General features: G+C 39.3%; 1 protein-coding gene across 3 annotated transcripts in view; it reads left to right on the plus strand.

Annotated features, from left to right (window-relative positions):
• Window positions 1-17634, plus strand: part of LOC101554376 (dehydrogenase/reductase SDR family member 7C) — a 66715-nt gene extending 49081 nt beyond the window's left edge. For 2 of the 3 annotated variants that reach the window (XM_055141264.1, XM_055141265.1), the window contains 6 exons: window positions 922-1081; window positions 5572-5684; window positions 7460-7670; window positions 9951-10043; window positions 14897-15052; window positions 16094-17634. In XM_055141264.1, the coding sequence (XP_054997239.1) occupies window positions 922-1081; window positions 5572-5684; window positions 7460-7670; window positions 9951-10043; window positions 14897-15052; window positions 16094-16302 (942 nt within the window). In that variant the 3' untranslated portion in view covers window positions 16303-17634. Of the gene's footprint in view, window positions 1-570; window positions 699-921; window positions 1082-5571; window positions 5685-7459; window positions 7671-9950; window positions 10044-14896; window positions 15053-16093 lie in introns of those variants that run through there. The other variant, XM_004603990.2, reaches the window with a different exon arrangement.
• Window positions 17635-22418: the final 4784 nt, after the last annotated feature.

A 22418-nucleotide genomic window follows, 5' to 3' on the forward strand; every position in this document is an offset into this window, starting at 1 on the left:
GATAGCAGTAGGCATTTTCTTCTGAGTGGAGGGTCTATGCTAAAGTAACAGAAAGTGTCTTATTTTTCCTCCATATAGTTTCACAGAGCAAGCCTGTGAATTCACATTTGAAGACCAGTAAGCTAAGACTTAGGGAGACGGAATAACCTGACAAAAGAGAAACACTCCTTAAAAGTCATTATTTCCAGTGGTTGCAGTAACACCTCTAAATGACTGATTCAGCAATAAAATTCATTCTAAGTTTTTTTTTATACCTTTTGTTCCCAATAAGAAAGGCAATACTGGCTAACTCTCTTGTCCTTGCCTGAGCTACATGAATGATACCTGATGAAAACAATGTCAGATCTGAGAACATGAAAGTTTGTGCTAAAATCCAAGCTCCTAATTTCTAATGCCTAACCCCAGTGGCTGAGTAACTCTAAATCAGGCAAGTCAACTGAACTTTAAGTCCTGGCAAGAACTCTGAAATCAGACCCAGCATGCATGTGTCCATGAATATCAAAATAGATACTATATTTATCCTGAAAAGCACTTTAGTGCACTGACAGCTATAAATAGCTATTAGGGCCTAAGCAAGCGGCCTTGACACATGGATTTCATTCCAAAAATGCATACAAATTTTAAAAGATTGTATTGCATTAAACATTTAATTTAATTAAGGGCAACCACCCTGGATTCTGTTTGACATCTTAGAGACGGTGAGTAATTTTAAATTTTTGAACATTTGGGAATTAGTACACTCACTAGGATTTTAGTTATAAAATAATGTCTGGGAGCCTGAACAGACCCCGGGTTCTTGGAGAGAATGCTCTGGACTTGGTGAACAAATGAAAGCACCTGCAAACTTGGGCCTTTTTCTACTGCCTTCTGTCATTATCAGCATTGTCTTTGCCAATATAGTGTATTTTAATTTTTCTGCAGAGCAAGATGGGAATCACAGCTATACTCATGCTGCCTTTGCTGCTCTTGGGAATCAGTGGCCTTCTCTTTATCTACCAAGAGGTGTCAAGGTTGTGGTCAAAGTCAGCTGTGCAGAACAAAGTCGTGGTGATCACTGATGCCATCACAAGTCTGGGCAAGGGTAAGCTGGTTTCATCCCTTTTGTGTCCCTACTGCCTTGTGTGATGAGTGGTAGCAAGGAATAGGTAGAGTCTGTATTTTCTACTCACATCTATCATTATCAAGAATCTTAACTTTTAGAGACTACAGCTTCTTCACTGATTAAACAGGGAGCTAGAATATCTGGGTTAACAAGCTCACAACCAGGGGCCAAATTTGTTTTGCACATATGATATGCTTTGCAAATATGATCCATGAAATATCAACATTTGTTGAGTATATTCTTTTCAAGTACTCACATCTATGCCATAAGATCATTGAAATCATATGAGTATGATCTCTGATATATTGGAATTAGTAAAACAAATGTTAAATTGCAGATATATATCTTAGAGGTTTCCCCATCAAGGTGTTGTTTTTAAAGACTATTCATTAAATACATATTTTTTTGACAATTGCTCTATGTTCACACAAGTTGACATGGCAGGACCTTGTATCCTCTGAATTCATAAAAAGAATATCTTTTATTATATATATATATATACTTAGCTTCTGTGTTTTTATGACATTAGGGAGTACAGCTCTGCCTGTGTGCCATCACTTCTAAGATGCACTTGAAATGACCCACCTTGAAATGATTCTGAAATCAAACTGGTTTTCTTTGTACCAGTAGCCTCTTACAAAAGTCACAGTTCATCTTTTTGCATTTGAATACCATCATTCCTCCTTCCTCTTGGATGGCCCTTGAGAAACTGGTCTCTGAATGCCCATAGCCCCTCTAGAAAACTCACCACAGCACACCTCTGGGTTCTAACCTTTGAGTCTTCCCCTCAAAATGCAAGGTTCATAGAGGAGACATAGGTTATGAAAGATAGGGCTCATATTTGCTTCTTAGTAAGGGGTCAAAGTCAGAATTTGGTGTGGAGTTTGACATTTGCTCCTCACCTACCAAGATGGTAAATACCAGAATGTTAGAAAATGGCTTGACAACAATATACTACCAACATCTCTTTTGCTAAGCAGTGGTGTAGGGCCAAATATCAGTATATTTTAAAGTAAAGTTATCCAGCTGGGAAGCATATTGCTTATATTCACCTCTGGCTTAAAAGCTAACAACTTATTTCACTGAAACTCACTTTTGTAAAACACACCCACCCAGCATGGCTGCCATGCAGAACTTCAAATTAAGGGTAGGCTTTCTTCCTTCAAATAAAAGTTGTTTTGTTCTGTCATCTGTTCTTTGACACTCAGGTTTCTTTTAGATATTGGGTTATTGCAAAAAATATTGTTATGGAAAAGAAAGAAAAATGTCTTTTCAAAAGAAGTGAACTTGCTAGCTTATATGAAAACTCAATTCTTAGTTTTTTGAGAATAGTTCATATTGTCGTACAAAGAGTTTGAACAATCTGACATTCCACTAATAGTGAATGAGAATTCCTTTTCTTCATATCCATATCCATGCTGATTAGTTTTGCTTTTTTTCATGTGTTTCAACCTAACTGATGTGAGGTGATATTGTCCTGGATGTTTGATTTGTATTTTCCTGATAATAAGTAATACAGAGCATTTTTAACTTGTCTATTGGCCACCTGTCTGTCTTCATTGAGGAAGTGTTTATTCATCTTTTACTACCATTTTTTTATGAAGCTGTTTTTTGTTAAGATTTACAAGAGCTTTTTATACGTCTTAAAGTCTTTTGTCAGATTAATGGTGAGCATTTTCTCCTAGTTGTGGAGTTTCTTTTTATCCTAGTCATTACTTTTACAGTGTAAAACCTTTTTAATTTCATGTAGTCCCAGTCCCTTTGCATTCAAAATCACTCCAGGAGGTGTCCGGGGGCTCATATGTCCCATGATGGGGATCCAACCTGGGTGAGTTACATGCAAGACAAGCACTTCACTCGCTGTCCTACATCAAAGTCTTTTAATCTGCTTTAAATTACTTTTGGTAAGGTAAGACATCAGGGTTTGAGTTAATATTTTTTTTTACGCTTGATTTACTAGTTTCCTCAAGATCTTTTTTTTTTTTTTTTTTTTTTTAGCTTTTTGGGTCACACCCAGCGATGCTCAGGGGTTACTCCTGGCTTTGCACTCAGGAATTACTCCTGGCGGTGCTTGGGGGACCATATGGGATGCCGGGGATCGAACCCAGGTCGGCCGCGTGCAAGGCAAACGCCCTACCCGCTGTGCTATCGCTCCGGCCCCCTCAAGATCTTTTCTTGAATGAACTTTTTCTGATCCACTTCATATACTGTTTAGTATTTTCTCAGTAAGCAAAACAAAATAACACATGAATGTAGCTAGAAGGTATCACGCTAAATGAAGTCAGTTAAAAGGAGAAGGACAGATTGAGAACAAGTTTCCTCATTTGTACTATATAAAGAAACATTAGTAGCAAAGGAATAACAAATGGCCAAAGAAAAGAGGACCAGAGAATTGCTATATAGGATATAGTTTACTAAGCTGTGAAGGGTGGGGTGGGGAGACTGGGGGTTGATGAGCCACTGACGTAAGAAAGCCAACACTCTTGTGGCAGGAGAAGTTTTAAAGTTTTATAGAGGAAATCACAATGCCTCAATTTTATTGTGACAAAATAAAAGCTTTTTATTATTAAAATATTATTAAAACTATTATAAAAACCGCATGCATTAAAAGTGATATTTTAAAATAACATAACACACTTAAAGTCCTACCTATTAGGCAGTGTTTCAATTTCCTTTCAACTCCTCATAATTAATGAGATAGCAAGAATCAAGGAATATAATGAAACTGTTCACTCAAGCTGCTCAAATTTTGTAGAAGATAAAATCTTTCTTGTTCCCTGATTTAAAAAATATTTTAAGACATAACATTTTTATTCATATCATATTATACAAGGTCTTTTTCATATCTGGCAGCATCTTTGTCCCAAAACAGAGCATAGATTCATAAACTAATACGTACTCTACGTAATGCAATACTATATAGCTGTTAGAAAAAAGTGAAGTCATGAAATTCCCTTATAAATGAATGGACACGGAGAGTATCATTCTGAGTGAAATAAGTCAGAAGGTGAGGGACAGACAGAATCACTGCACTCATTTGTGGAATTTAAAAAAAAACACATATTATGAGAGTAGCACCAATGGATAGTAGAAACACAAGCAACAGGAATGGTCCATGGTTGGATGCCTACCTCAAGGGCTGGGGGAGAGAGAGAGGGTATGGGATAGAGAAGGGACCATTATGACAATGATGGCTGGAAGGGATCCTTCTGGATGGGAGATGTGTGCTGAAAGTAGGTAAAGGATCAAACATAATGGCCTCTCAGCATTAGTATTGTAAACCTTAATACCAAAAAGGAGAGCGAGTGAGCGAGCAAGAGAGAGAGACAGAGAGACAGAGAAACAGAGACAGAGACAGAGATAGAGACAGAGAGACAGAGAGAGTGAGGAGAAGAAGTGCCTGCTATACCAGCAGGCTGGGGTGGTGTTGGTGATGGTGGCAGGAGGGATAGGAGAGATATTGGTGGTGGGAAATGTACACTGATGGGTGTTGAAATATTGTATGACTAAAACCTGATCTGAAGGCTTTGTAACTGTATCTCACAGTGATTCAATAAAAATATTACTAATGATTACACTTTCCATTGAAATAAATTCAATGGAATTTATTTCCTTCCTCCACTCCTATCCAAAGTTAGGGCAATTACAGACTTTTGCTGCTCTTTTTGATCTCTCTAAACATGAAGGGACTTAAAATAGAAGAGTAAGAGATCTAGAAAACATCTTTTCTGACTAATCCTTTTATAACAAGACTCCAAGTTCCATAGTCTGAACATGTTTAAAATGTATTTTGTGGGGCTGGAGTGATAGCACAGTGGGTAGGGCATTTGTCTTGTACGCGGTCGGCCTGATTTTTATTCCCATCATCCCATATGGTCCCCTGAGCATCGTCAGGGGTAATTCCTGAGCGCAAAGTCAGGAGTAACTCCTGTGCATCGCCAGGTGTGACCCCCAAAACAAAAAAATAAAATAAAATGTATTTTGATTTTTGTCTTGTGGTTATATCTCTAGTCTTACACAGACTCTCCCTGCGGATATTTATCTACTCTAGTAAGTGAGAGCATTACACATGCTCAGTTTCACTTCGTTCCCTAGTTTTCAGGCACTTTGCAGCTAGGCCCCTTCTTTATGCCTTCCACTGCTTTTTGATAGATACCCTGAAGCTGAATTAAAAAACACTCCTGGCCATTTTGTATCCTACCTCTGGGTCACTGTGGTTGTACAGTGTATTCTTTGGCAAGATAAAACCTATCTATATGAACATCAGCCACATCCCCTTCTCTCTAGAACATCCTTTCTTCAAAAATCCAGCTAAGGAAAAGATAGGATTAAATGACCTCTCAAAGACCTCTTGACCTTAAGCCCTGTGAATCTTTTGAGTTACTGTAGTCATAAGTAAAGAATTCTCACCAAAAGTGACTCCATACACACAGGGGACACGGCCTATCTTCTTTTCTTTTTCCCCACAGAGTGTGCTCGGATATTCCACATGGGTGGCGCAAGGTTAGTGCTCTGTGGAAAGAACTGGGAGAAACTAGAGATTCTACAGGATTCCTTGACTAGTGTAGCGGACCCAAGCAAGGTAAGGTCTTCCATCAGTTGACTTCAGTAACCGTTGGGAATCTCTTAGCCTTTATTCAACAACAAGCACAGTTAAATTTTGCAACAACTGGGGCTGGAGTGATAGCGCAATGATTCGGATACTTATCTTCCTGTGGCTGACCCAGGTTTGCTCCCTGGCACTTCCAATAGTCCCCTAATCACTCTAGGAGTGATCCCTGAGTGTGGAATAAGGAATAAGCTCTGAATATCACTGGGTCTGGTCCAAACACACCATCCTTTCCCCTCAAAAGAAATTTTGTTATTACTTTGGGAGAATGTGAGACATAACTGCCAGTCATAAGGAATCCATTCATTCTAACTATGCATTACGAAAAATCTGCACTCTACATATTAATCCTCCTCTCCAAAGTTAAATGTTAGACTCAAAGAAGATACTGTTTTTAACAAATATGGCCAAACATTTATGAATGATATAATATCTCCTCTGATATTTTTTAAAAGAAATAAAGGAAAGTATTTTCAATTACTCATTTAGAATATAAATCCTTTTCAATGAAACTTTGGCTCTGAAAGTATTTCTAAAGGCCTGTTTCTTAGCACTTTTCAGGATTTTTTTAAAAAACAATCTTGGGTTTTGATGTTGAATTTTGTTTTTGGAAATAGCCTAAAATAATTTTTCATTCAATCTGGTATTGGAGGAGATTAATTGAACAGGCAAGCACTGTGTGCTTCTTGTAATATTGGTAGGTATTACTAAAAACGTTGCTGGACCTGCAGGAGCCCTGAGCGGAACCCCACACCCCATATTATCCCCCGGGAGCAACAGCCAGCACCAAGTCAGGAGCAGCTCCAGGGTACTACTCAGTGTGGGCCCCTTAAAAAACAAAACCAAACAAATGAGTTTCTGAGGTCAGTGTATGATAAATACTAAGTTAAGCTTCCCTAGTTAATGATTGCAGACATCATTACCTCCAAGAAGAACCTATAATCGTTTCCCAAGTAAACCTAAGGACAATGCCCTTCTATAATTGTCATTTCAGGATTAATGTTTGTTAAACACTAGAATTGATTAATAAGAGTTATCACTAATTGTCTCATCTGTATCTCCTCTAGACTGTGAGTCTTGATTATAGTGAATATTTACAGTGTAGCACAATATGTCATATATACTGCTGGTCAAAAAATGTTGTTCTGGGTATTACTAGTGAACAAAATAAACATGAAATTACAAAATATTGTAATGATTTCTCTTGTTGCTTAGAATCCAGTTTGGAAATAGATTTTCAAAAAAGAGCTCAAAGGTATCAAAAGTGATGGCATATTTGGAATTAGCTATCTGAGTTCCTTGGTCAAAATTCCAACTTACATCTCTGGTTTTATTTTTGTTTGCTTTTTAGCCACACCCAGAAGTGTTCAGGGCTTAATCCTGGCTTGGGGATTATCCCTAAAAGTGCTTGAGGAACCATCTGGACTCCCAAGAAATGAGCCATGGTTGGCCACATGCAAGGCAAACACCCTGTCCTCTGTACTATCACTCCAGTCCAACACTTCCAACTTATTTCTGCCAATTTATAAGTCTTATTAATGTTGATAATTCTCTGATCCCCCAAATAACTTCTTTATTAATTCCCTTCTTTCCAGAGACAATTCCATCTGGTCCTTGTTATTTGGAGGAAAGAGTAGTCTTTCTCGGAGCACTTAATTTCTAAAGGGGTAACTGGTATTGAGGGACTACAATGTGTGTAAGAAGGAGTTATTTTTATACATGCTTAGGCTATTGCATTTTCTCAACAGACTTTCACTCCAAAGTTAATTCTCTTGGACCTATCGGACATCAGTTGCGTTCAGGATGTGGCAAAAGAAATCTTGGATTGCTATGGTTGTGTGGATATCCTCATCAACAATGCCAGCATGAAGGTGAAGGGACCTGCTCATAAGATTTCACTGGAGCTTGACAAAAAGATCATGGATGCCAATTTTTTTGGACCCATCACCTTGACCAAAGGTAATGTGAGTTTTCAATGGATTTTTGACAACCTACTGCTAGAGTGAAATCTTTAAAGTAATCAGGTGATCATTTGATTCTGAATAGAGTCTCCAGCAACCCTAAGAAAGATCCCTATTTTATCTGGTGAAAGTTTTACATTCTGTCTGTAATGTTTAAAAGAGGAATCTGAAAGTATCATACATATTTTAATTTCCTTTTTTGTGTAATCACTATTCCTACCCAAGTCCTGCATTTATTCCGTTCCTCTCATTCATATCCATTGCATGTCCCCCGCACCCCACAACTCTGGACCAATGTAACCTATTCTTTGCATATATTTGGGTAAATCATCCATGTAATCTCTGTGCTCCAGAGCAAGAGACTTGGTGAAAGGTAGAGATCCTAACCTCAGAAATAAAAAGAAAGGCATATGTATAAACCCAAGATCAGTTATATTGTCAACTCCTTAGCAGAAATGGGAAAAGCTGGAGAATGTCTCACTTTAAAGAGCATAATGGCAGTTCATTTGCAAATATATATTTTTAATTTTTAATTTTTTTTATTAGTGAATCGCCGTGAGGTACAGTTACAGACTTACAAACTTCCGGGCTTACATTTCAGTCATACAATGGTCAAGTATCCATCCCTCCACCAGTGCCCATTTTCCACCACCAATGGTCCCAGCATCCCTCCCACCGTCCCCCGCCCCCCCCCTTCTCCCCCACTGCCTCTGTGGTAGGGCATTCCCTTTTGCTCTTTCTCCTTTTGGGTGTGGTGGTTTTCATTTGCAAATATCATGAATGAAGTTCTGAAGCCTGAAAGGTTAAGGCTGGGGATATATACAATATAATAGAGAATTTAAAATAAAAATTAATCAAAACAGAACGCAACATGAAGATGAAAATATGAGTATTTCTACTTAGGGAGTGGATTCCATGACAGTAGCTGAGAAAGCACTATCTTAGAATAATGCCCAGCCATGATCTCCAAAACAATATGGCAATGAAAGGATGTATTTGGGGGTAGAAAAACGACTTCCTAAAACTTCTTCAGTGGTGTCCCAGAAATAAAAGTTCCCTTCAATGCAGTCCCTGTGGACACACCACGTTGACCAGTGTAGGTAATTCTTTGTATCAATCTCATAAGTCCATTGACATCAATGTGAGGAAAGCAGTAGGATGGCAAAGGCCAGGACTAGCTTATGTTCTTTCGTGGAATCTAATTCTGGGGCTTGGTTTGCCTTCAGCATGCAGTGACTAGGTCTAGTTGATAATTATGAAATTTAAGTGTTTTATTTTTTGTTATTCTATCTTTTTCCCATTGTATTATTATTTACTTCATATTATTTTCTGTTTTCTAATTTTTAACTAATTTTAAGAAGTCCTTCCTAACATGATGACCTCTCAGTGTCTGTGTTGCAAGCTATAATGCCCAAAAGTAGAGAGAGAGTATGGGTAATATTGTCTGCCTTAGAGGCAGGGGGAGGGTGGGAAAGGGGGGGAAAGGAGGGGGTATACCCAGGATATTGGTGGTGGGGAATGTGCACTTATGGAGGGATGGGTGTTTGATCTTTGTGAGATTGTAACCCAAACATGAAAGCCTGTAACTATCTCACGGTGATTCAATAAAATTAAAAAAAATAAGAGGTCCTTAATAAAGCATGGTAAATTTAAAAAATATTTCCTGTAGCACTGTTGCACTATCATCCCGTTGTTCATCGATTTGCTCGAGCGGGCACCAGTAATGTCTCCATTGTGAGACTTTTTACTGTTTTTGGCATGTAGAGTACATCACGGTTAGTTTCCCAGGCTCTACCTTGCAGCTGGGATACTCTTGGTAGCTTGCCAGGATCTCCGAGAAGGACAGAGGAATCGAACTCGGGTTGGCCACGTTCAAGGCAAATATCCTACCCTTTGTGCTGTCACTCCAATAAATAAAACATGAAAAAGTATTAGTTCCCAAACAACCTAGTAAATGCGCATAGCTGATATTTCCTCTCAAGTTACATATGCTAGAGAAGTGCTTACAACATTGTAGAATCAATTGTTCTTTATCACTATGGGAAAAAAATGTAACTTTATGCACTCTGGTGGGACACTGCACCCGGCAGTTCATCAACTGAGCCCAGGGCATTGGTAGTAAGCACTGGATAAATGACTATTGGGTCCCATCCTAACTCTGTCTCTACCAGTGAGGCAAAAGAATTTTGTATGAAGAAGGAAATACAGGGAAGGGATTTGCCTGCTACTACCTGACTCAGGTCAATTTCTAACTATGACATTTTTCTGTGCCTTTCAGTTCTGCTTCCCAACATGCTCTCCCGGAGGACCGGCCAAATCATACTAGTGAATAACATTCAAGGGAAGTTTGGGATCCCATTCCGTACATCTTGTAAGTTTCTAAAACAAAAGTGTCTTCTCTTATGATGTGTGTTTTTTTATGTTTATTTTCAGTCACTCTTTGACATGCTGGGACTGCTCTTAGTCAAATCTTGGTCCATTTGGTGCCCGAGAAATGAACCTGGGTTTCCATGTGAAAACATGTGCCTATTCAATTCCTATTCTGAATACCTATTGCATGAAGTTCACTACTGAAGATGCTGAAATGTAAAAAATAAAGTTATTACTTTCCCAAACTCACATCTTACAAGTTGTCACTACAGGCCTTGCTTGAAAATGCTCAATGCTAAATGACGTTCATGCTCCTGACTAAGGTGCACAACACTAGGTGAAATGCCTCTTCCTTTATAAAGATGGTCTGCAACTTAAAGGTTATCCTGTTTGTTCCTTGACCTACTTTCAGCACTCGGTTCTTATCCAGAGTGATCATTTCCAACTATCTTTGTTATAATGGTCCCTTCTCTATCCCAGTTGCCTTCTTTCCCAGCACTTAGGTGGGTTTCCAATCATAGACTAATCCTCCTTGCCCGTTTCTACTGTCGTTGGGTATTATTCTCTTTTTTTTTAATTTCCCATGAATGAGTGCAGTCATTCTATGTCTGTCCTCTTTCTGACTCATTTCACTCAGCATGATGCTCTCCATGTCCATCCACTTATAAGTTTCATAACTTAAGTTTTCATAACTACTGCATAAGACTATATTGTGTAGATGTGCCATAGTTTTGTTTTGTTTTTAACTAGTCGTCTATTCTCAGGCACATGGATTGTTTTCAGATTCTGGCTATTGTGAATAGTTCTGTGATAAACATAGAGATGAAGATGGCTTTTATGATGTGTCTTACACAATTCTTATGTCCTATAGTATTGTGCACAAATTAGGAACTCTAAATTTGTACAGAGGGGACAGGTGCAAGAGAATGAAGGAATTATGGAAAAATGAATAGTATGCTATATTCATTTTCTAGGGTTGGTGTAACAAAACCACAGAATGGCTGGATTAAGCAGTAGAAATCATCACATTAAACAACAGTTCTGGAAGTTAGAAGTTCAATAACAAGCTATCAGTAGGGCTGACTTTGTTTGGTCATGTTATATTCTCCATGTGGTTTCACATGGTTTATTCTCTGTTCACACAAACCTGGTGCTATGTCCAGGTATAGAATCTCCTCTTCTAAAAGGACACAAGGCAGAATGAGTTAAGGTCTACCCTAAAGGCTTCATTTCAGCTTAATGCTAAGCATTTATAGACCATCTCTCCACATAGTCACATTCTTTGGAAAAGGGGGCAGGGTCTAGATTTTATCAATTTAGAGGAAAAAATTCAACACATTTTATTCTCTTATGTTTTCATTTTTATTGCTTTCTATCCAGGAGAAAAAAATGTCAGAATAAGTGGTTACTCTGTGCTTCAGTGTTTGAGTAATTTGCCAACTGTTTTCTAAAGCAGACTATTTTTCAACCAATTTTCAACCAATAACCTGTTCAAGCAATTTTCTGATTTTCCATTCTACACACATTTGTTATTTTACCTTAAATTGTTTAGATTCTAGTTGTTCAGAGGCACAAAATGACATGTCCTGTAATGATGCTTTGTACTCAGGAAAAGTTTGGTGTTACAGGGATCCACAAGAGAAATCCTAATTCTACAAAGGGGATATAAAGCTTAAATTCCTGTACAATCTGGTACATTCACATAATCTCTGAGCTCTTCATATATCAAATAGGGATGATGGTAGTTCTGTCTTGCATACAATAGATTCTATTTGAGAGAGTCAGTCTCTCCAAAACACAGAAAATATCCAATTAGATAATGTTCACAAATTTATTATATAAAAAAGTTAGGGACAGTCTTGATACCCCATCTGGGTTTTGTTGGTATCACCATTTATTTTAAATATTAGCTCTTTAGATTAAAATATCATGATTAATAATAAGGAAGTATGTATTAGAACTTTATCCAGTTTCTGGAGCAGAGCTCCTAAAAACCTTGGAATTTTTAAATACTTAAAGGGATAAAAGTGTCACTCACACTAGCGACTTGACTTAGAAAGTCCCTAGAAAACATAAGGATGAGTGCTGATTGTCAGTGGAGACATACTCTGATTAGAGTCTTCTAGTTCATAACCCATATACCCTGCCACATTTGGGAAAGGTTATACTCAATCCAATCACCAATGTCCAATATTTAATCAACTGTGACTGCATAATGGAGCTTCAAAGAGGATGGGATTCAGGCTGATAGACTTAGGGAGACTTGAGTAGAGGGGAGTACCTGAAGAGAGCGCGGGTGCTTCCCATCTTTTCGCATGACTGTCCCCAATTGTCATTCTTATATAAAGACTGCTTGTTTTTTTTAATTCTGGGAGATACTTTAGAAAATCCTGCCATCTTTAATTTATAGTTTATTGGTGGGTTTTGTGACTAGTATCTGAAATATTTCTCGTTTCTCTCGCTGTGTGTGTGTGAGAGAGAGAGAGTGCACAACTAATCTCACAACAATTAATTTAGATTGTAGGACCATGCTGGTAATTGGTCGTGTGCAATACCCATCTGATAAGGGATTAATATCCATGATATACAAGACACTAGTAGAATTGTATAAGAAAAAACCTCAAACCCCATCAAAAAAATGGGGAGAAGAAATGAACAGAAATTTCCTTAAAAAATACAAATGGCCAAAAGGCACATGAAAATATGCTTCACATTGCTAGTCATCAGGGAGATGCAAATCAAAACAACAATGAGATATCATCTCACACTATAGAGACTGGCACACATTCAAAAGAACAAACACAACCTGTGCTGGCGTGGATGTGGGGAGAAAGGGACACTCTTTCACTGTTGGTGGGAATGCCGACTGGTCCAGCCTTTCTGGAAAACAATATGGACAGTCCTTCAAAAACTATAAATTGAGCTTCCATATGACCCTGCAATACCACTTCTGGGAATATATCCTGAGGACGCAAAAAAGCACAGTAGAAATGACATCTGCACCTATATGTTCATTGCAGCACTGTTTACAATAGCCAAAATCTGGAAACAACCCGAGTGCCCTAAAACAGATGACTGGTTAAAGAAACTTTGGTACATCTACACAATGGAATAATATGTAGTTGTTAGGAGAGATGAAGTCATGAAATTCACTTATAAATGGATAGACATGGAGAATATCATGCTAAGTGAAATGAGTTAGAAAGAGAGGGACAGACATAGGAGGACTGCACTCATTTGTGGAGAATAGAATAACATCACATCAGGCTGACACCCATGGACAGTAGATACAAGGGCCAGGAGGATTGCCCCATAGCTGGAAGACTGCTTCATGAGCAGAGAAGAGAAGGCAGATGGAATAGAGAAGGGATCACTAAGAAAATGATGGCTGGAGAAATCAGTCAGGATGGGAGATGTGTGCTGAAAGTAGATAATTGACTAAACATGATGACTCAGTGTCTGTGCTGCAAGCCATAATGTGCAAAATTAGAGAGAGAGAGTATGGGGAATATTGTCTCTCATGGAGGCAGGGGGAAGGTGGGAAAGGGGGGGTATACTGGGGATATTGGTGGTAGGGAATGTGCACTGGTGGAGGGGTAGGTGTTTGATACAACATTGTGTCATTGTAACTTAATCATGAAAGCTTATAGCTATCTCATGGTAATTCAATAAAATTTTTTAAAATGTTGGTGGTGTGAAGAAAAAAATTCACCCATTGAAATTGTTTGCCGAGTTAGGGTATTACATTTTTAATTAGCAAAACATCACCAAATATCCTGTTTCCAGCAGAACAAGTGATCTGATGCCACAGAACTCACATTCTCCAGATTCTCAAGACAGCAATAGACCAGGGTTCAAGGAGTGATGTAGCCTACGAATAGAGCCCATGATTTTCCATTCAATAGGGGCTCCTAAACTACTTTTCTTTTCTTCTTCTGCCACTCACTGTCGACATTTTCCCTTGAAATCAAAGCTAGCATGATCAAGAACATATTGTCCACTTTCCAAAGGGTTTCTCTGAGCCCAACATATATTCAATACCTATGCTAACTTCAAGAATATGCCTCATCTACAATCCTCAGTTGCAGACAAGGCACCTCTACCTTTAACACCTGCATTCTTAACCCTGCAGGGGACAAGATTGAAGGTTTTTCAAGGGCATCTGGAGAGTATGCCACTCATGAGAACTACTTTAAGACAGAACTGGGTCTGATGAAAAACATCTGGGTTATAGTTAGAATTCATATTCCCATTGTCTCACTCAAAACCAGCAGACACCCCATTTCACCCTATCCAAATATGACTCCAAATTCCAAAAATGTCAAGGGATGTCAACTTTATTACTTCTGGATTCCCAGAATTATCCCTATCCAACTTACAAAATCCACCATTCGAATTAGAATTTGTAAGTAAATTTCTTGAACTGCACTAAAAAAAAATGGAGCCAAAAAGACAGAGTTCTGTGTCCAGGTTCAGAATGTTTACTTGCTCTCCTGAGGACTTTGGTCATGAGAACACGTGCTCAGACATTTTACATACTTATTTTTCCCATTTTTGTCTCTACAGCAACTTGATAACGATCATAGTATTCCCATTTTAAAGATAAGAAAATATCCTTACATAGGTAAAGTGATTTTCCAAGGGTCATGCACAAGGGGGGAAACTAAGCAAGATCTCTTTCTTTCTACCACATAAGCTCTCTCATCTGCAAAGTAGGGGGCAGAGCTAGGCACTTGAGACCCTACTGCAGTGAACTTATATGACTGTGCTTGCTAGCATCTTGTCTTTGAATTTCCCTAGAAACAACCCACACTCCAGCAAAAGTTCTCAGCTTCTAGTATGTTTTCTCTTCAGATGCGGCCTCCAAGCATGCTGTGCTGGGATTCTTTGACTGTCTCCGAGCTGAAGTGGAGGAATATGATGTTGTGGTCAGCACAGTGAGCCCAACGTTTATCCGATCTTACCACAGTTCTACTGGCCAAGGAATCTGGGAAACTTCTATTCGGAGATGTGAGTTTTCAAAGGAAACCGTAGGTATGGGTAAGGGAGGGATACAGGAGCCTCTGAGGCACATTGGTTTTACTAGGTCCATGAGTATGTTTCCATGTGTGAAATTGAGGGAAGTGAAGAGTATGTACTATGTTTATGGCAGAAAAGGTTCCCAGACCCCAGGGGTGGGGGAGGAGGAGGAGGCGGAGGAGGAGGGGAGAGAAGAGAGAGAGAGAGAGAGAGAGAGAGAGAGAGAGAGAGAGAGAGAGAGAGAGAGAGAGAGAGAGAGAGAGGGAGGGAGGGAGGGAGAGAGAAAAGACTCAAACCATAACAAGGAAGTCCCAAAGAGACTCAGTCAAAATTTCCATAAATAAACCATCCATTTCCCTTCTCTGACTCTGTTTCCACGAATCCAGCCATGTGATCATAATATTAGCGAAGTACTACCTGAATTTCAATTTCGTGTGGAATAGCCAATATTTGGTTTTCATATTCTTCCTGACTCACTTTCAGTAGGAGCAGTACTGAGTCTTAAGACTGGAGCCAGATTACGTGCATTAGAAGCTATCTCTGTCACATATTAAATATTTGAACATAAGTAATTCCCCTAATCTCTGTTCCTCAGTTTTCCCTTTACAAATTAAATAGGATGGTAATAGCTATCTCATAGACTCATGGGGAGGAGAGAAGATTCCAGCTCCTAAAAATTTTTGAATAGAAATCAACACGTGTGAGCACAATGTTAATGAACTGGTTGTTATTAATATTTGAGGATGTGCAAATACAAGGCCTCATCTGTGTTGATCCCAGATTAACTAAGATGTGAGAAAGTGATTCCCAGTAGACGCTTGCAAGCACAGTTTCCAAACAGTGTGATAAACAATAACCCATAATGCATTCCACAACTTATTTTTAAGCTCATAAGGCACAGTGTCTCCTCGGTGCCTCATGGTCAACAGATGACAGTGGTAACATGGAAGCCATGACTCTTTATCATTGGGTAGGTGGAAGTTTATTTTCCTACTGAGACTGTGACATTGAACTCCTCCGGGGAATTTCTAGTCTTTTTCAGGAAGCTGACCTATGGGGTTCACCCTGTGGATGTGGCTGAAGAGGTGATGCGTACCGTGAGGCGGAGGAAGCAGGAGGTCTTCATGGCCAACCCCATCCCTAGGGTTGCTGTATACATCCGCACCTTCTTCCCAGAGTTCTTTTTCGCTGTGGTGGCCTGTGGGGTGAAGGAAAAGCTAAATGTCCCAGAGGAGAATTAATGGCAGGAGACCTATAGATCACCCTGAAGGGAATAAAGGTTTTCTTGGAAAGTATTTGTTTCTACACTATGATAAACACTAGGACCCCTACGTGTCACCACTGATAACTTAGAGGCATCTCCCATTTCCCCATTCCAGGACCCACTTCCAGAAAGAGGAAGTCTAAGGTGGTCTAATAAGTCCAGCATATACACACTCATACACCACACCACACACAGAGACACACAAACACTCATGCTCACACAAGACTGGATGAACAGAACTTGCAACCATGGAATTATCCTGTAAGTCCGTTGTTGATATTGGCAGCAAACCACGCACCACATGTTGCTATTAGCACTTGTAATGTGTTCTGGAAATTGAGTTTATTTTCTATATGTTAATTTGAATTTAAATAGCTGCATGTAGCTAGTAACTCCCAGGTTGGTGACATGCAAAAATTAGTCCCTTTTTTCAGACTTACTTGCTACTGGGAGGAACCCAGTAAGTAATGTTCTTAAAAACTCTTTTCATTCTTTTGTTTTGTTTTGTTTGGGGGCCACACCTGGCAATTCTCAGGAGGGAGGACCATTATGGCATGACAGAGATCAAACCCAGGTAGGCTGAGTACCCACTGTTCTATGGCTCCGACCCACAACTATTCTGTTTTAAAAAGAGAGATTCTCAAACTATTCCGAAATGCAAAAACATTTGAGGACATCTGCAATGGAATCTCCTCTCACTTAGCTTATATTTTCAAAACAAAACAGTTTTATTTATAATTGCCAGCCTAGTTATTAGTGTGTTCTGCTATCCCTTTATTTTTGACATCAAATCAACTATTCTTTGAAAGTATAATGCATTTTTAACAAATTTGTACAAACTATCTTCAAAATATAGTGTACACAATTTGTATTATTTTTTAACTGCACCAGCAAATTTTTCAAATAGTTATAGATAAAAGACTGCTCAAATTTCTCCCTAACTCAAGCCATTTAAGGAAGTAAGAAAGGAAAGGAGAATGAAGGACTGTTTGCAGGTGTTGTAGCTGACTTATGTGAAGTAATGATAGCTACTCTTTACCCACCTTAGTCACCTCGGAAGGGCATGGGTGGTTTAGGATTGATGAAAGTCTCCTCTGAGCAATGGCATGGCACAGACATTCCTTTTTTAAATTTAATTTTATTTTTATAAAGTTGCTCACAATAATTTATTACAATTCCACCACCATCACCACCATACTTCAAATTTTTCCATCCCTACATCTAAAGCCTGCCCCCAAAGCAGGTCCTAAATTATCTGTTTTGTATTGCTTGTTATGAATAATCTGCTAAAAATGATCCAATAAAGCTTCCTTAGAAAAAAGTGTGAGAAGATTGTTGTATCTGATCCTGGAGCCTTTAAGCCTTATACAAGAGATTACTAACATGCAAAAGGTTGAGTCTTGTGTCCTAATATATATACATATACATATGTATATATGTGTATATATATACATATATAATGCTATATATAACACAATATAATATATATAAAACACATTCAGTTATGTGTATGTATCACTGTATCACTGTATCACTGTCATCCCGTTGTTCGTTGATTTACTCGAGCAGGCACCAGTAACGTCTCTATTACACTCAGCCCTGAGATTTTAGCAGCCTCTCCTTACTCGTCTTTCCCAACAATCAGAGGTTCTTTCAGGGTCAGGAGAATGAGACCAATCATTACTCTTTTGGGCATACCAAATACGCCACGGGTAGCTAGCTAGGCTCTGCCGTGCGGGTGGGATAGTCTCAGTAGCTTGCCAGGCTCTCCGAGAGGTATGTATATATCTGTTACTGTATTGGGGATATGAATACGCCACAGGAATCTTGCCAGGCTCTCCTTAACAGGCAATAGACTCTCTATAGCTTGTCAGGTTTTCCAAGAGGGAGAACTAGTCTATTAGATGTTGCGTGGCCACAATGCTTTTGGGAGCTTGGTTTTAGAGTCTCTGGATGTTGACCATTGATGGGATCACACGACTCCAGGGGCAGTTTCTGGGTGTGACCACCTAGCTACTGGAAAATGGGGGATCTGGGTGGAAGAGGCCTAGTTCCCATCTGAGCAGCCTTGGAGATCTTGGCCTAGGGTCCCACACACCTGGGTTCTTCTGCCAGTTCCTTCATGCATGAGGCTCGTCCGAACATGTGGAGAGTAGCCTTGAGCATGGCTGTGGCTGAGTTCTGGAGATCTTCAGCTGTTGAGGCTCTGCTTGGGGCAGGGAGAGAAATGCAACCCATCCTCTCCGAGGGGCCCCTGCGAAGACAGCCTGGCGTGGGACCAAGAGACTGCGTCGCTCTCTTCCAGGAGCTTGGTTTTAGAGTCTGTCTATATATGTGTATAATCGAGATTTGTTGCCTTCTACTTTACATGCCATCAACATGGAATGCTACTCTTGATACATCAGTATCAATCATAAATATGAGATTCATGGATGTGCGCGCCAGGAATTCTAAGATTTTAAATAGGATGATACAGCTAGAACTAAATTTTTAAATGGAGGGTGACTTTGGGGTCCAGAGGCATCTCTGGCATGTTCTCTTCTGAGGTGTATTTATAAGTCTCTGGATCATGGCTGTAAATGAGCTTAAATGGCTCCAGAGGCAGTTTGCGGGTGTGATTGCCAGAATCCTGGAAGAATGGGGAGATGGGAGGAGGTTGTTCTGATTCTGCATAAGTCTGGACATTTTGGTCACAAATCCCACATACTTGGGCTTTTCAGCAGATTTAGTCATTGATGAGGCTCCTCTGAGCCTGCAGTGGGGATCAGCCATGAGCATGGTGGTAATTGAGTTCTGGAGGTTTCTGGCTCCTGGAGCTTTGTTTGAGTGGGTGGTGGCACTCACCCACCCCCCTCTGGGTTGCCCCTGATAAGGCAGCCTGGTGCGGGAGTCAGAGGCATCTCTGTGATGTGTTGCTCTCTTCCACTTCTGAGGTTTATTTGTGAGTCTCGGCACAAAGATTTTACCTCACAAGATACACATGATTTTCATCAAACTGCACTTGAGTTCCACTAGACAGTGTAGGAACTGTCACTACCACATAAATTTTCAAGAACTCAGACTGAGAAAGGAATTGCTTTTTTTTTGAGAAAAGTAAAACCAATTCTATCCTCTACTTAGATTACCCCCCCTTTATTTTATTCTATTTACTCTTACAGAAAAAAGTTTCAGGAAGGAAACAAATAGTGAAGTAAGTTTTGGGAAATGGGAGATGGGAGTAAGAGTTTCACACTCAAATGAAAATGTGAACTTCTCCAGAAAGGGGAAGATATATAAATCCCAAGTAAAGCTGTGGGAAAATCTCCATGATGCAGAGTGCAATCCATGAAAAAAATTAATAATAATTGTACACTTATCTGGCTGAGATGCGGATCACCTCCCCAGAATGGGGAAATGCGTACCCTTTTCTTTGCCAAGTTTGTTTCTATACAGTTTTCCAAATTGTCCAGCAAAGCTTTTTGTGGGTGTATGTGTGTGTTGTGGTGTGTGTGTGTGTATTGAACTCTATAGTGTTCAACACACACTTCTTCTTCTTTGTCACTCTTTTAGTATTTTTAGTGTTTTATTAAAAACCATGATTGTCAAAGTTATTGAGAGATAGTTTTATTTTTATTTTATTATTATTTAAATTTATTTTTTAATTAGTGAGTCACAGTGAGGGTACAGTTACAGATTCACACATTTTCGTACTTGTTTTTCCCTCATGCAATGTTTGAGAGCCCATCCCTCCACCAGTGTCCATTCTCCACCACTAATGAACCCAGTATCACTCCCACCCCCCCAATACCATCCTCCCCACCCCACCCCACCTCTATGGCCGGGCATTCAAATTTGATATCTCTCTCCTTTTGGGTGTTGTGGTTTGCAACATGAGTGTTGAGTGGTCATCCTGTTCAGTCTCTAGTCTACTTTCAGCACACATCTCCCTTCCCGAGCAGGATCTCCAATCACATATTACTTGGTGTTCCCTTCTCTATCTGGGATGACTTTCCCCCAGCATGTGAGGCCAGCTTCCAAGCTATGGAGCTAACCTCCTGGTATTATATACTACTATTCTTGGGTATTAGTTTCCTACTCTGTTGTTTTATATTCCACAGATGAGTGCAATCTTTCTATGTCTTTCCCTCTCTTTCTGGCTCATTTCACTTAGCATGATACTTTCCATGTTGCTTCACTTATATGCAAACTTCATGACCTCATTTTCCTAACAGCTGCATAGTATTCCATTGTATAGATGTACCAAAGTTTCTTTAACCAGTCATCTGTTCTCGGGCACTTGGGTTTTTTCCAGATTCTGGCTATTGTAAACAGTGTAGCGATGAACATACAAGTGCAGATGTCATTTCGACTATACTTTTTTGTTTCTTGGGGGTATATTCCCAGTAGTGGTATTGCTGGATCAAATGGAAGCTCAATTTCTAATTTTTTGTGAAGCGTCCATATTGTTTTCCAAAAGGGCTGGACCAGTCGGCATTCCCACCAGTAGTGTAGAAGGGTCCCTTTCTCTCCACATCCTCTCCAACAGAGGTTGCTTTTGTTCTTTTAGATGTGTGCCATTCTCTGTGGTGTGATGTGGTATCTCATGGTTGTTTTGATCTGCATCTCCCTGATGATTAGAGATGCAGAACATTTTTTCATGTGCCTTTTGGCCAATCATATCTCTTCCTTAGAAAAGTTTCTGTTCATTTCTTTGGCCTATTTTCTGATGGGGTTGGATGCTTTCTTCTTGTAGAGTTCAACCAATGCTTTATATACCCTTGATATCAACCCTTTATCGGATGGGTATTGGGTGAATATAGTTTTCCATTCTGTAGATTGCCTTTGTATTCTGGTCACTGTGTCTTTTGCAGTGCAGAAGCTTTTTAGTTTAATATAGTCCCATTTGTTTATCTCTGTTTCTACTTGATTGCTTAGTTCCGTGACATCTTTGAAGATACCTTTAGCTTCAATATCGTGAAGAGTTTTGTTGACCTTGTCTTTGATGTACTTTATGGATTGTGGTCTAATGTTGAGATCTTAAATCCATTTTGATCTGATTTTTTGCATGGTGTCAGGTCAAGATCTAAGCCCATTCTTTTGCATGTGGTTGTCCAGTTATGCCAGCACCATTTGTTGAAGAGACTTTCCTTGTTCCACTTCACATTTCTTGCCCCCTTATCAAAGATTAGATGATCATACATTTAGGGTTGTATGTAGGGATATTCTGCTCTGTTCCATTGGTCTGTGGCTCTGCCTTTGTTCCAGTACCATGCGGTTTTAATTATTACTGCTTTGTAGTAAAGTTTAAGGTTGTGGGGGGTGATGTCTCCCATCATCTTTTTCTTAAGAATCGTTTTAGCTATCCGTGGGCATTTGTTGTTCCATATGAATTTCAGGATTGCTTGATCCATTTCTTTGAAGAATGTCATGGGTATCCTTATAGGGATCGCATTAAATCTGTATAATGCAGAGAAAGTATTTGACAAGATCCAACATCCGTTCATGATAAAAACTCTCACCAAAATGGGTTTGGGAGGAACTTTCCTCATAATAGTCAAAGCTATCTACCACGAACGTGTGGCAAGCATTATCATCAATGGGGAAAAACTAAAGGCCTTTCCTTTAAGATCGGGGACAAGACAAGGATGCCCACTCTCACCACTTCTCTTTAATATAGTACTGGAAGTACTAGCAATAGCCATTAGGCAAGAAAAAGATATTAAGGGAATTCAGATAGGAAAGGAAGAAATCAAACTCTCACTATTTGCAGATGATATGATAGTATATCTAGAGAAGCCTAAAAGCTCTAGTAAGAAACTCTTAGAAACAATTGACCTGTACAGTAAGGTTGCAGGCTATAAAATCAATACCCAAATATCCATGGCCTTCCTATACGCAAACAATGAGACAGAGGAAAGGGACATGAAAAAAGAAATCCTGTTCACAATTGTGCCCCAGAAAATCAAATACCTTGTAATCAGCTTAACTAAAGAAGTAAAGGACCTCTACAAAGAATAGTATAAAATGCTACTCCATGGAGTAAAAGAGGACATGAGGAAATGGAAACATATCCCTTGCTCATGGATAGGGAGAATCAACATTGTCAAAATGACA

The sequence above is a fragment of the Sorex araneus genome, chromosome 6 (assembly GCF_027595985.1).
Source record: "Sorex araneus isolate mSorAra2 chromosome 6, mSorAra2.pri, whole genome shotgun sequence".
NCBI classification, from domain to species: Eukaryota; Metazoa; Chordata; class Mammalia; order Eulipotyphla; family Soricidae; genus Sorex; species Sorex araneus.